At 39.5% G+C, this 15,770-nt stretch overlaps 1 protein-coding gene across 3 annotated transcripts in view; it reads left to right on the forward strand.

The window, feature by feature from the left end:
- LOC124621905 (conserved oligomeric Golgi complex subunit 1) overlaps positions 1 to 15,770 on the forward strand; it is a 136,785-nt gene that overhangs the window by 20,108 nt on the left and 100,907 nt on the right. For all 3 annotated transcript variants that reach the window (XM_047147403.1, XM_047147402.1, XM_047147404.1), the window contains exons 2-4: positions 9,148 to 9,315; positions 12,199 to 12,344; positions 13,375 to 13,535. In XM_047147403.1, coding sequence (XP_047003359.1) covers positions 9,148 to 9,315; positions 12,199 to 12,344; positions 13,375 to 13,535 — 475 coding nt within the window. The remainder of the gene's footprint in view (positions 1 to 9,147; positions 9,316 to 12,198; positions 12,345 to 13,374; positions 13,536 to 15,770) is intronic.

Genomic DNA, 15,770 nt, shown 5'->3' on the forward strand with positions numbered 1-15,770 from the left:
GTTCTTCAGTGGTGGAGCCAGTGACAACAATGTCGTCCATGTAATTGATACGCCCAGGGACAGGGAGCAATAATTGTTCCAAGAATCACTGAAAGAGAGCAGGGGCACTGGCAACCCCGATAGAGGCTGAAAGGCGTGCTAAGGACCAGAAACTGCCGGGAAGCAGCGTTGAGAGGAAGTTGATGATAAGCTTCCGACAGGTCAATTTTAGAAAAATACTGGCCACCTGCAAGTTTAGTGAACAATTCTTCAGGTCAGGGCATAGGGTAAGTGTCGATGAGGCCTTGTGCATTTACAGTGGATTTAAAATCGCCACAAAGACAAATATCACCATTGGGCTTAGCAATAACAACGATAGGAGAGGACCACTCACTGGAAGTGACAGGAAGCAAGACCCCTGAAGTAGTGAGATGATCCAGCTCCTGTTTTACACGATCATGAAAGGCCACAGGAATGGGCCGAGCCCGAAAAAAGTTAGGCCGAGCAGTGTGTTTGAGCGTGATATGAGCTTCAAAGTCATTTGCACAGCCTAACCCAGGAGAAAAAAGGGACGAAAATGTCGTCGACAAGGAATCCAATTGAGCATAGGGAATAGCATCAGAGACGATATTGACAGAGTCATCTATGGAGAACCCAAATGCGAAAGGCATCGAAACCAAAAAGATTTTCTGCATTACTCTGGTCGATCACAAATATGGGAACAGTGCGAACGACGGATTTGTAAGATACCTCAGCATTAAATTGTCCCAAGAGAGAACTCTTCTGTTTATTGTACGTCCGTAATTGCCGAGTGACAGGTGATAGGAGTGGAGAACCCAACTGAAGATACATTTGAGAATTAATTATAGTGGCAGCAGAACCAGTATCCACCTGCATGCGAACATTCTGACCAAGGATTTGGACTGTGAGGAATAACTTCCCTGAAAGGGAAGAAGTGCAATTGACAGACAACACTGAAGCAGAATCAACGTCACGGTCATGAACATCATGTATGCGGTCGGATTTGCAAACGGAAGACACATGACCCTTCTTTTTGCAATTGTGACACACGGCCCAATGTTGGGGACAATCCTTGTGTGAATGTTTCATAAAACGCCGTGGACATGAAGGAAGTTGCCAGGGGTTTTGCTGCAGTTTCTTGGAGGGTTGTTTACGGTTAGGCCGAGGTTGCGCGTGGGAGCGTACTGAGGCCACGTCGGACGGCGGGGACACGCTGCACGCATCGTCAACAGCGCACAGAGGTTGTATGTCCCTGCAGTCACCCCACGCCTCTATTTGCAGTCCAGCGGCGCGAGAAATGTCAAAAGACTGTGCGATGGAGAGGACTTCATCAAGAGTCGGATTTGCCAACTGAAGGGCACGTTGCCTCACTTCTTTGTCGGGCGCCGACCGGATAATAGCATCCCGTATCATGGAATCTGCATAGGATTCTTTGTGAACGTCAGTAACAAACTGACACTCTCGACTGAGGCCGTGAAGCTCAGCAGCCCAAGCGCGATAGAATTGATTCGGTTGTTTTTGACAACGCTAAAAGGCAACACGAGAGGCTACCACATGCGTTTGCTTATGAAAATAGACTGACAGAAGTGAGCACAAAGACGCAGGATCTTTCAAAGGAGCCAACTGCGACAACAATTGATACATTTGAGGTGAGGTGAAACCCATGAAAGGAACAGAGACTTACATGTTTGTTCGTCTGTGACATGAAATGCCAAGAAGTGCTGTCGAAGACGTTTTTCGTAATCAGACCAGTCTTCCGCCGTCTCGTCATAAGGAGGAAAAGGAGGCGTAGACAACGACGAGAAACAGCCTGCATTGGATGCTGCGACGAAATCGCGAATCGCCGATGTGAGAAGTGTTTGCTGTTCAATGACTCCTTGCAATAGTTGCTCTAAAGTAGTCATGGAAACCTGTGGGTCAACGATGAAAAGAAAAAATCCACTACCCCGTTGCCAGTTGTTATAACATCAAGTTGTATTTCAAACGACACAACACATGTAAGCCACTGAACAAGTTGACCAAGCAAGACATGTGTACACGATAATATTCAAATGAGCACTGAGTCCAAGTCTAGCGGCCGCTGGCTGGCTGACCGCTTAGGTGGTGCAGCTGCTGCGTGGCCGGCAGACAGCGCCGCATGTAGAGGACGCGCATAAATGTGCGGCGGCACTTTGAATAATCGGCGAGTCACAACATAAACACTGTAGAAGATAGTAAACAGAGAGCACACACCTAAATAAATTAGAATCCATGGAGAAGGCCGTAGTTCACATCAAAGATGGCATTGAGATAAAATTGTGACATTTCGCGAGCATTCATTGATAACAAATTAGCTGACCATCCCCATTCAGTCTGTGTGAGATCAATGTCTATGAATTTATGCTGGGTTTCTGAATCTCTCTTGCATCAGAGCACTAAAAAGTATGGGAGGAGCGAAACTTCAGATTCAGCATACCATTGTAAGATGTGAGCCCTATCTTAGATGGGCAAGAAATGTGGTAGGAAATTGGAATTGTCCTGTTTGAAGAAACTGCCAATTTTTGACTGGAACTATATAGGGAAACTGTAGAAAACTTTAAGCAGGGTGGTTGAGTTGGAATGGATTTGGATTGGATTTGAACCCAGCTTGTGAATACAGATAGGATACCTTAATCACTGTGCATTTTTTCTGTCAGTTTCAATGAAAAAAGATAATCTAAAAAAAGGCACTGTTCTGGCACTAGCAAAATAAAGAAATTTCCCATTTACTGCTATGGCTGTTAATTATAGCAGGCTTCAATGTAATACATGGGGAATGAAGGGTTGTGTTATTGATGGAATGCAGTGCTGGCCAGTTTGCTTGATATTCCAAGAATATGCAACTTCAACTCAATACAGTTTGTAGAACATATTGTATTACCCATCAACTGTTCTTAATATAAGTGCAATGAAACTTCGTACCTTTTGTTGTGCAGAGATGTCAGTAGAAGTCTACCAGCATTTATTAAGTGTCAACATTAATTACCAAAGAATGCTACTCATACTACTATTTTACACTACTATTTTGTAATTTGTAGTAACAAGATTTTAATGATGGTGACCTCGGTGTGCCACACGTGCTTTCACAGAAACACTGATCCATATTTGTGTTATAAGCTTCCTGCCTTGTGAAAGTAGTATTTGTAGGAGGCAGGCTACTCTGAGCACCCCCTCTGAAGTGCCAAATTATATTGTTGTTGTTAGTAGTAGTAGTAGTAGTAGTAGTATTTGTTGTTGTTTCATTTATCTGTAGATCTCTCCTTTTACAAGGATATTGGATTTGTCTCGGTATTAAATTTTAAGAACAACAGAAATAAAGTAACTCACATAAACAAGCATTTAAAGACTTAAAGGTCTAGACTGTCAAGGATAGTACTGGTGGTCAGCTGTGGCCTTACAGTAGGAACCAACATGCCATTTGCCTTTAATACTTTCGGGAAATTGCGGAAAAGCTAAATCAAGATGGCTGTATGAAGCTTGGAGTCTCCAGCCTCCCAAACACAAAGCCAATATTTTTAAAACAGTGCTACCTCATTCAGTTTACTCTTAGTGTACAGCGCTGTTTTACATATAAGTTATTTAATAATTATTAAACGCTGATGCTACACAGCTGATTCACTTTTCACTCCCAGTAACTGCACTTGCTACACACTTTGTTTCACAATGCTACACATACTGTCAGCTGATGTCAGCACCATTTTGTGCGCTGCAACTTTCCATTTGCTAGCCTGAAAAACTGAGCCAACATACCTCTATAATGAGAGAGAGGTTGAGCTCAGAAAGAGGATAAGTTGTTAGTATTATTCAAATCATAACTTTGGGAGTAAGTTTTTCCAGAAAAGGAAAAAAAGGAGAAAAAATGAAGTGTGAAAGTGTTATGTGTAATGTTAGATGTTTATTATCATGCTTTATTATTGTGTAGTATATATTGGGTCATTCCATGCCAAGTGATGTTGAGGTTCCCACATGACCATCACAAATGTTACTGAAGTTTTTTTACAATCCAAATGTTTCCAGTGTACATTGGTAAGCTTTACTTTCGCCAGTATAATACTTCCAGAGATATTAGTTGTTTGTTTGACCCCACAGTGCAACTATCAAAAGTGCACCCCTGAATTTTCGACAAATTTGAGGCATAATATCTCTGACAAGATTTGAAAGAAACAGAACTAGGCCATCTTGGTACTACTTTTTGGACTCTCTTAAGTGAAATAATAAAAACATTTCTTGAGCAACTTTAATATGCTTAATTTGAAGCAAGGTCAGCCAAAAACTAGATGCTTGGGAAAAAATGTGAAGTTTAGCTTTTTATATCATCGGAAGTGATGCAAGATAAACCTGAATCTTTCCACATAATAACCTACCAATACAAGGTGTTCGAACATAAAGGTTGATTCTACTTCTGTTTTTCAGTACTATACATATTGGGGACAAAGTTGACAGCATATGTGAAAACTCCAAAACTATATTTAGTCCCTAAAAGGGATTTGGTATTTGCCAGCGGGTAGTACAGACATATGAAATTTTGTCATCATAAATTTCTACCAATTTTTCTAGATACATTGTCCGTGTATGAAATGCGCTCTATTTTTTTCCAGGTGGTCTTCATCGGATGTTGGTTGTGGTGTGGTCTTTTGCGTGAAGACGTGTTGAATTTGGTCACTACAAAAATTTTTCTGAAACATCCCTGTAGTAGCCCAATTCTGGTTTCAGGCTTTCTTTGTTGGGGATCACACAAGCTCTGTGGGACAGCATTTATGGCACTTCTTCCCTTTGTGATGGGTGATGACAGTTAGAGACATGAAGGTATTGGTCTGTGTGGGTTTTCTTCCTATAGATGCTGTGTCCCAGAGTTCCATCAGGTTTTCTTCATACCAGGATATCCAAGAATAGCAACTGACCGATTTGCTCCACCACCATGGTGAACTGAATTTGGTTGTGGATAGAGTTCAGGTTCTGCAAGAAAACTTGAAGCTAATCTTTCTCATCAGATCAAATGACGAACACATTGAACATATCTGTAAAAGACTGTCAGATTTAATAGTGCTGAGTCTGCTGCCTTGTCTTCAAAATCTTCCGTGTTCATACTGCCCGCCACAGGTGACAGAGGATTACGCATGAGCACACAGTCAGTCTGTTCATAGTAGAGTCTGCCATAAAGAAAATATGTGGATGCAAACACAAAATTGAAATGTTTGGTGAATGAGGGCCCAAATATCTTTTCAATAAGTTCCAGTGACTCCTTGAGTGGAACCCTGGTGAAAAGTGATACAGCGTTGAAACTGACCATGAAATCTGAGCTGGCCAATCTGAACTTCCGTAGACGTTCTGCAAATTGAGCCAAGTTATTGATATGATACTCACATTTACCAACCAATGGACTCAAAACTAACATCTAGTGTTCCACACGCTGGTACATTGCCACTTGTATTGCACTCACTATTGGTCTCGGAAGTGTGTCCTTTTTGTGTATTCTTGGAAGCATGTAGAGCCTAGGTGGTGCGGTAGCACATGGCCGAAGTTTCTTTGCTGTCTCTTCTGTAAAAGTACTTCAAAAGTTGAATCAACGTGCACTGCATCTGGCTGGTCAACATCTTGTAAGCTGCATTGTCTAGGAGTGTGTACAAGGTGCACAACTTTGCTTCCGCCGTTCGCCGATAGGTGGCAACAGTGGCAAGTAGTGGTTGAAAGAAACAGATCACAGACGTCAGGCAGTTAGCTTGCACCTCGGTCAACATAACCTCATTCAAACATTAATCTATTTGTGTCTGCATCGTAAAGGTGTTCTTTATTGAAAATGTCAGTTTACGAGCCTAGTTCTCGTCATTTGCCAGGGGTGTTACTGTTTTATTTCAATATGAAGAAAACAGCTGAGTCTCATCGAATGCTAGTACGTATGGTAAGGACGCTATTAGTGAAAGATTGTGTCATGAGCAGTTTCAATGCTTCAAGAACAGTGAATTTAACACCATAGACTGGCATAGTGGTGGAAGAGAGAATGTTTTCGAAGATGCAGAATTGGAGACATTGCCGACTGAAGACTTGTCTCAAACTCAAGAAGAATTGACATGATTAGTGGGAGTGACACAGCAAGCCATTTCAAAATGTCTCAAGGCTATGGGCACGATTCAGAAAGAAGGAACTTGGGTCCTGTGTGAGCTGAAACCAAGAGACATTGAACAGCGTTTGTGTGTTTGTGAACAGTTGCATCAGAGGCAAAAGCGGAAGGGATTTCTGCACCACATTGTGACCAAGGATGAAAAATTGGTTCATTACGATAACCCTAAATGCAAAAAATCATGGGGTATCCCAGCCATGTTTCCACGTCGACAGCCAAACCGAATATTCACGGCTCCAAGATCATGCTCTGCATTTGGTGGGACCAGCTCGGCATCGTGTACTATGAGGTGTTAAAACCAAGTGAAACAATCACAGGTGCTCGTTATCGAATGCAATTAATGTCTTTGAGCAGAGCATTAAAAGACAAATGGCCACAATACATCGAGAGGCATGATAAAGTGATTTTGCAGCATGACAACACTCGACCCCATGTTGAAAAAGAGGCCTAAACGAACTTGGAAACATTAAAATGGGAAGTCCTACCCCACCCGCCGTATTGTCGAGACATTGCTCCCTCTGACTATAACCTGTTTAGAACAGTGGCACATGGCTTGGCTGAGCAACACTTCCGATCTCAAGAAGGAGTCACCAATTGGATCAGTTCGTGGATTGCTTCCAAAGATGAACAGTGTTTTCGACGCAGGATTCGTACACTGCCCGAAATGTTGGGAAAAAAATGATGGAAACAAAGTTGTGCACCTTGTACATTTTCTTTTTGTATTCTGTGACTGTTAGTAAGACAGCTATGTTCCCCTTATCCACTGGAAGGATGAAGGTGGAGTGCAGACTGAGGACCACCACTAGTCTCCTGAGTGCAAGCTACCCCCACTACCACAGCCGCACATTGTGCAGACCATACACGGGGTTGATGGAAGGGAGAGGTGACCGATTTCACACCCATTGGTCCAGGATGTCAGTCACTAGGAGTCACCTGATTATGATGATGGCATGTTATCCCATTGAAAATGAATTCTCCGGTGATCAGTCGATCCGGTTGCATGCCTGAGAGACTTTTTCTAGCAGCATATTCGATGAGAAAACCTACAAACACACAGAATAATTTTCTTCATGACATTCTGCAGCAAATTAATGAAACTTGTAAATAATTCAAAGCTTGAAGGATACATAAGATTAGGACCCTAAAAGAGACAACATCCCGTTTTTTTTCTTTTAAATAATTTCTAGAATGTGATCTTTAATTACCAATATTCACTTTTCCACATAATCACCAGCCAGTTGTATATATTTCTGCCAACGATGAACAAGTTTTCTGAAGCCGCCACAGAAGAAGTCAACACACTGTTTCCGCAACCACAGCCTCACAGTTCTCTCAATGTCTTCATCAGAAGCATAATGATGTCCTCGCAGATCCTCTTTCATTATCGGGAACAGATGGAAGTCAGAAGGTGCTAAATCTGGACTGTATGGAGGGTGCCATATGGTGGTGAGATTCAGTCTATGAAGTTCTCCTGTGGAGGCGCATGAAGTGTGTGGTTTGGCATTGTCATGGTGCAGGAAAACATTTCTCTTTTCCTTTCGGACCCTTGTTAGCCGTCGTTTCAGAGTTTGCAGCGTTGTGGTGTAACGCTCTGAATTTATTGTTGTTCGACAATCGAGGAAATCAACATAGATAACACCATCTGCATCCCAGAACACTTTGTCATGCAGGTCAGATGTTTCTGCCTCGACATCTTTAAACATACTCGCCCAACGATGCACAGTACTCACATCAACACAATCACCATAAACTGCTTTCATTCTCTGATGAATTTCCTTTGGAGTGACACCTTCTACTGCCAAGAATTCCGTGACTCCACATTGCTTAAATCGCATTGACCTACCATCTGCGCAGGGTTCCATACTTTACACTGACACTGTAACAACATAACCGTTCAATGCTAAGGCTTCCCACCAACTGGAACTGTAGAGAAGAGGCTATGGAACAAGCAAGTACCTGCCGCATACCAGTGCTGCCAACTGTTAAAGAGTTACGAAGGTGGAGACATTACTTTTCAGTCTACCCTCACATCATTGCGCTCAGGATCCTGCGGGAAACCCTCATCAAGTCTGGGAACCTGTGGTAAAGAAATCCACTAGCGGCCTCTGTTGCCCAGCTATCTTGCGTGACCCCTGTGGCAATGGGGATGCTGGTTTTTCCACTTGAAAAGAAATCAGCTGTGGTTAAACCACCATGGACCATGGCAACAGATTTAAACAGTTTTTCATCAGTTCGCATAAACCACAAACTATGCGAACACAAAATTGTCAGTAGCGTTGCACAGTAAGAAGTCATACTCAAAATTCTCTATAACATGATTCCTTTCCAAAAAATATCAGGCAGACTGATAAGAACTTCCCCAAAACTTATGCAATGTGACAATACTGTAAAACTTGAAGGTAATATATATGCTGTGTGTTGCCTCTGTATGTAACAATATTGGTAGAGATTATGTCCCAAATTTGCCTAAAACTCAGGGTGTGCACTTTCGGTAATTGTGGTATGGGGACAAACAAATGACTATATCTCTGGAAGTATCATATTGGCGAAAGTAAAACTTTGTCAGTGTTCATTGGGAACATGTGCACATTTCACATAAAGTTTCAGCAAAATCCATTGTGGTCATGTGGGAACTTCCTCTGGAATTAGACAATTTAGGGTGGAATGGCTCTATTGTTATTAATGAGCAACGTACTATTCCTCCCTTAAAAAATGGCCACAAGATAATTCTGTCTATTTGGTTATTCCACTGCTCCCTTAGTCTTCTTCTTCTTTTTTTAAAGTACTTTCTATAAATATATTTGTGACACCCATCTGCTGCAACAAATTGCATTGCACACTTATGTTTGGTTTGTAGGTTTCCTTGGTGTATGTTGTTGGGTATTACAAGGAGAAAAATAGTGTTAGCCAGTAAAACAGGATTATATCATGTAGCTACAGTAGTGAAAGCATGAATTGCTCTTACTTAGTAGCTGAGTCTTGTTGGAGATAAATCTTTTGTTTTATTTCAGTGAACGTTATCGTGATTTAATTGAAGCAGCAGATACTATTGCTGATATGAAAGCCACAGCTGAAGGTATAGTGTCACACATTGATAAGATGACTGATAAATGCAAGCAGCTTCAGGAGCAACAACTTCTGGGTTTTACACCCTCATCCAGCACCAAATCTTCGTCGGGGTATGAGTCCATTGATGCCTTATTTTAATGTTAAATATATATAAAGTTAACAATATTCAACAAGCCAGCAGTTGGAGATTAAATACAGTTCTGATATGAAGAAATAAGATTTGTAAGAAGAGAAACGAAAGCAGTATTTATTACTAAATGTTTGTGATATGTCTGAACAAAATATTTATAAATAAGAACTAAGTTTTGAGATTTTATCTCACCTGTGCTTGGTTTCAGAATTTCTCTCTTGAGCCAGGTAGACATTTTGCCTGACTTTTCCCATTTTTAGCACTCTATTTCTGTGGGGCTCTCTGAAAGGAACATTTCGTGTCTAACTGGAATTTAATAATGTAGGGAAATATAGATTGCTACTTACTGTAAAGAAGACACGTCGAGTTGCAGACAGGCTTGGTCATGAATCATAACTAGAAATGTTGGATGTACTTTGAAAAATTGCCATTAAAAATAATTGGGGAGAAAATCATGTAAGTGGTGTATACATTCAGGGCTCAGTTACTTATCAGTTTTCTTTGCTATTGTGGTTGAAATATTGCATGACATCTGTGTTGAAAGATATGCAGTACTTGAAGTTCTACAGTAAATGCTGGAAAGCTACTTTAAATAAACGTATTACTTGTATTTATATCCTAGTTTAAAGCTATAAATTAAAATTTGGAAAGAGACTTAATAACTTGTGATCTACCACTTTTTACCCAGTGTAAGTTCATATTTACACACAGTCAAACACACTCACCAGTGCTGGTGCTGATTGATTGATTGATTGATTGATTGATTTATGAGTAGTTGTTCAGGTTGATAGGAAGGGGAGAAGGGAAAGGTGTGTGGCAACTGGGAAGAGGGTAAGTTGTGTGTGAGTGAAAAAGGGAACTGGGAGATAATGGAAGGCATGTTAGAATTGTGGTGTTATTCACCTTGTGATATACATTTGAAATCCATATCATTTGTCTATAGGAGATACGTCAAAAATTTGCATTACGGTTGCAATAATTTTTACACTAATAAATAATAACATACATTAAAATGATATTTCTATGAACAGCTATGTATAAACTTGTGGGATATGTAACAAGTTGTTGTTGTTGTTGTTGTGTCTTCAGTCCAAAGACTGGTTTGTTGCAGCTATCCTATGCAAGCCTCTTCATCTCCAAGTAACTAATGCAACCTACGTACCTCTGAATTTGCTTAAGGTATTCATCTCTTGGTCTCACTCTATGATTTTTACCTCCCATGCTTCCCTCCAGTACTAATTTGGTGGTCTGGTGATGCCTCAGACTGTGTCCTACCAACCGATCCCTTCTTTTAGTCAGATTATACTGTTCAGTACCTCGTCATTATATGATCTACCCATCCAATAGTCAGCTTTCTTCTGTAGTGCCACATTTCAAAAGCTTCTATTCTATTCTGTTCTTGTCGAAACTGTTTATTGTTGTTGTATTCAGCTCAAATTACCAGTTAGCCCTGCATGAATTCATCCACCGAATAATAACATTTCAGTATCAGTGCTTCATATATCATTATTTAGAGTGGACCTAAATTAATCTGTATGGTTGGGAAGCATAAGAGATTGGGTGCTCAAAACTTTTTCATTTTCCCATTCAGTTATGCTGAAAATCCTCATAAATTTCCAAACATGACTGACGCTCTGTCTGTAGACCCGTAAAGTTATAAATTCCATGACAAACCTAAATTTTCTATAACTTCTTAAATGCTCCTAAGAATATCACATCCAGCTGTGTGCATGTGACATCTATGTGTTCACAGAGCACTAAAGAATTTGCATGATAACAGCACCACATGAAAATGTTCTGTCTAATGTGGACATAAATGTTCAGCTGCAACTACTAAGTAGACTTTTAATAAATCACCGTCCATGAAAGACGCATGGACGTTGCTAAAAGTTGTGTAATTTTGTAGCTCTCCTAAACAATAACTTGCTTGATTTTTCTTGCTCCTCTTCAGAGAGCTTCCTCTTAGGTTTTAAAATGTCTTATACATACTCAGGTCCTTCACATTGTCCTTTTCTGTTTTCTCTGATGTGTTAAGAAAGGTAGTGCCTTTGTAAATTGAAATTCCTAAAAGTATTCAATTTCTTACGGCACACTAAACATTTTGCAAACCCATCTTTTTGTGGAAAAAAAATAAAGATTCCTCACACTGTGGATTGAAATACAAAGGCATTGTTGGTGTTATGCGATCCTGATGCTATTAGATGGCACCAGTGTCAAAACTAACCCTCCACTATTTCACAGTTGGCTCTTCTCCTGTGTTGTTTCGACCACATGATGTGCGCACATTTCGCTCACTCTCCACCACACTGCAACTGCTCTACTTGTGAGCAATAGTGTGTTGTTGAGCCCTACTCTAATATATGTTCAGATGCATAATTGCTGACAGTGAAGCAGATGGAACAGTTGTTAATCTTAAAAAAGTATGTTCTATAAAACTGTACACTACCTGAGAAAGAAAAAAAAGTGAAGGTAAAGAAGTATTGCAGTTAGGTTGAGTGCGTTCCACCACTATTTTCTCTCTTAAATCTCCTCACATTCTTTACAAAGCAAGTTTGATTCTGAAAGTTTTAGGTTGCCACCCTTAATTGTTGTAAATTATTTCCATTTTTCTCACAGCTGCTGCAGTTTTAGTAACTGATAGCTGGGGCCTACAATTTCCTGACTAATTTGTCATCTTATTATTAAAGTTGAAAGATTTTTATCATTTAATGCTACTTGAGATGAACATATACGTGCTGCAAAAATGTGGCTTCTGTGCAAAAAAAGTTATTTGCAGCCAGACCAAAGAAAGGACTGCAGATACATTATTTGTTATTAGTGATAATTAAGAATAAATTTGTAATTTGTGTATACTATGTTTCAGATCTGCTCCTAAGAGTTCATTCTATTCAGTTGCTGTTCAGATAAGAGTATTGATTGTTATTCCCGAACATATATGGATAGCATTTGATGAGGAAAATTACTTACGGGCAGCTCAACTTTTTCTTTTTGCAAGGCACCTGAACACAGGTATAAATAAAAGAAATATCAATATTAGTTGTTGTATCGGAGCTTTTTCTTTTATGTTGAAAATTATTTTCTGTTAAACTTGATATTTACCACTTACAGCTGTCAATTTTTCTATTTACTGCAGTTGCAATTTTCTGAATTCTTCACTTTATTGCAAAAAACACAACAGCAAATATGCAAAATATAAATACAGCTGTTATTACCCTCTTGAAACAAGAACTAGCAGTGGCCTGGTTACAAAGTAAACAGATATATATGGAAACGTGTCAATACCATTAAACTAACAAACTTATGTTCTAATGCTTGTATTGTCCCTCTGGACAGTAATATTATTTTAAGCCCCTTTCATTATTCTGTCTTATAACCTTTTCTTGGTTTTATCACTGATTCATGTTAATGAAGTGCAATCTAGAAAAGAACTACCATTGTAATGTAAGTAGAACAAACATGTAGCAGCAATAGCAGTATTTTGCAAGTTCATATTTTCACTATTTCCTAAACAGCTGGCTGTATTATTGAGAACATCATTCTTGTGTGTGGCCAGTTATATTTATCCTCATTACAGAAAATTAACACCTGTGAAGAAAGTTGTCTTCAGTGCCTATTGAGGGCAGACTTCAAATGCAGGAAAATTTTTTTTTTATATATATATATATATATATATATATATATATATATATATATATATATATATATATATATATATATATATATATATAGCGTGTGATTGAATGTGTATGTTGTCTAAAACATTCAACATTAGTGAGAAGTTGGCAACAAACTTGAATGATTTCCAAGTTTTCTTACTCAGTAAAACTCAAGCTCTCTTTTGCTGCTACTACTGATGTATGATTCACAGTAAATAATGGCAATACACTCAGAGTGTACAATGATACAGCCACATTTAACACAAAAAATCTAGGCATGTGTCTGACTTCAACTCAGATCAGTTTTATTGACAGAGTATTTATTATCAAAGTTTGTGCAGCACTTGCTATATCTTTTTTTAAATAAACTTTCTTGTTTGTAGGTCTTCAGTTACAGTCTGGTGGAGATAGTGGATTGTCAGGCAAGCAGATAGAGTACTTATTCCCAGTGGTAGAGCGACAATGGAGCACTATAAGTGACTTCCTCCCAACCATACTGAAAAATTGTGAGGAAAAGATACAGAAACAGGATGCTACAAATGATGTATGTATTCATTAAGTAAACATATCTTGTCCTCCATGTTCTTCATGGGGTGTTCACCACCTTTTTCTCCCTATCTTCCCATCCTCTGTTCACCTTCCCTCTTTCCATCATTTTCATTGTTACTATCAATAAACTATAATAAACTTCGCAAGCTGAAAACATGCACTTATTCACACGATGTTGACACCCTCTCTTGAGGCACAGCCAGTACATTTGCTGGAAAATGTATTGGCTTTCACAGGTCATTATATTTTGTATTATGTTTTTTAAGGTGTTTCACAAACGAATTGAATGCTGTAAATGTTTCCTGATGTTATATGGGACTGCCACCATCTCTTTCTCACTACACATGTTCTGAAAATTGTACATACCAGAGCATTTGATTATATCAGGTTGCACATTTTTAAATTAATTTGCAGTGAGTAAAATGGACAACAATGATATTCTGTAGAGTTTCTGTGATCTCTTTCAAACTGCAGTTCTTGTAAATGTTTAGCATACCTGTTGCTGGACATGAAATAAGATAACTTGTTTTGAATTCTAGCTGTGTACCCATATGGTACATACAAGAGAATAATATTTACACTGAAGAAAAGTATATAAAACAATTTTTAGATTATGCATAGTGTTTTATTATGTGTAATAGTATAGATTAACATGAGCATAATTCTTGTTTATTAAGGATATCGTTATTGCATTAGTTGCATCATTTTAAATTACAGGAGTAATATGCATACAGGGGACAGGCAAAATAATGTGAACACCTGTACTTACTTGGGAATGATTTATTAATAAGGGGTTGGACCTCCAATCGCCCGTAATACAGCTGTGATTCTTCTTGGAATGCAGGCATGTAATGATTGTATAGTCTCCAGTGGAATGTTATGCCACTCTTTGATCAGAACCTCTTCTAACTGCTGTAGTGACGAGGGTGGCAGAAATCTGCTCTGGAGTCTGCACTCCAATACTGCCCACAAGGATTTGATAGTGTTCAAGTCTGGGGACTGTGCTGGCCAGGGAAGACGCTGCAGTTCAGTTGCGTACTCCTCATACCATGATTTTACTGTCCTGACTGTGTGAATGGGTGCATTATCGTCCTGAAATATGGCATCATTATTGGGGAACAATATCTGAATCATGGGGTGCACCTGATCCACCTAAAATGTTCACACACTCATTGGCTGTAACACGGCTGTTGAGAGTAATGATGGGACCAGCGAAATAGCATGATATGGTGCCCACACTGTCACACTTCCACCTCTGTGCTTAACCGTTGGAATCAAGCAATCGGGCTTGTAGGCTCCATTTGGCATTCTCCAAACGTAAACCCGCCCCGATATTGGAAATAATGAAAACATTGACTCGTCGGATCATATGACGTGTTTCCACTGATCAGCCATCCAGGATTTATCCTCCGGACACCATGTTCTATGCTTTTTACATTGATTGTCATCACTAATGGTTTTGGTACAGCAGCTCATCCATGAATATTTGCTTTATAGAGTTCTCGGCAGACAGTGTCAATAGATACGGGGTCTCAAACATGGCTACTGATATCTGCAGTCACTTTAGCCACCGTAGCTTTGTGTTGTTTTGACACAATTAGTGTTAGCATACGGACGATCTCTCTCATTTAGTTGTGGCTTGCACCTACTATTACGTTCACTCGATGATGTCTTTCCATGTTTTGTTTATGCTGTCATAACTGTTGAAACAGTTGTTCTTGAAATATTCAATAAATTGTTTGTCTTGGTTACTGACGCTGCAGCTACAATCTGCCCTCTTTGGAACTCTGTTAGGTCTTTCATTACATGTCAACCTCGGCCTCTGAATGCAAATACAAAGTGTGCACTACCTGTAAACAACTTACACCGATGCCTAATCTGTACTGAACACACACAGTCCAGTAAGATGCGTGCCTTACCTGCATTGTTGACCATCAAGCACAACCATCCCATTACTACCACTGTTCACATTATTTTGCCTATCCCCTGTATGTCCTGTGAATATTTTACTACTGTCTATTGGTATTTGTTATAAATGCATAGTTTTAATCCAAATGCTGGACGTTTACCATAGTATTACCCAACCACGTTCTTCATGCATTCATCATTGTCCACACCAGTTAGGCCTATGGTACAACATTCATACTTCTATGAAGAAAAGATGTAAATTATTTGTGAATAAATGAAACGTTACAATTAGCCTATAGGATCTACCAGTCAGTGGTACAGT

Source organism: Schistocerca americana, chromosome 7 (assembly GCF_021461395.2).
Source record: "Schistocerca americana isolate TAMUIC-IGC-003095 chromosome 7, iqSchAmer2.1, whole genome shotgun sequence".
Classification (NCBI taxonomy): domain Eukaryota; kingdom Metazoa; phylum Arthropoda; class Insecta; order Orthoptera; family Acrididae; genus Schistocerca; species Schistocerca americana.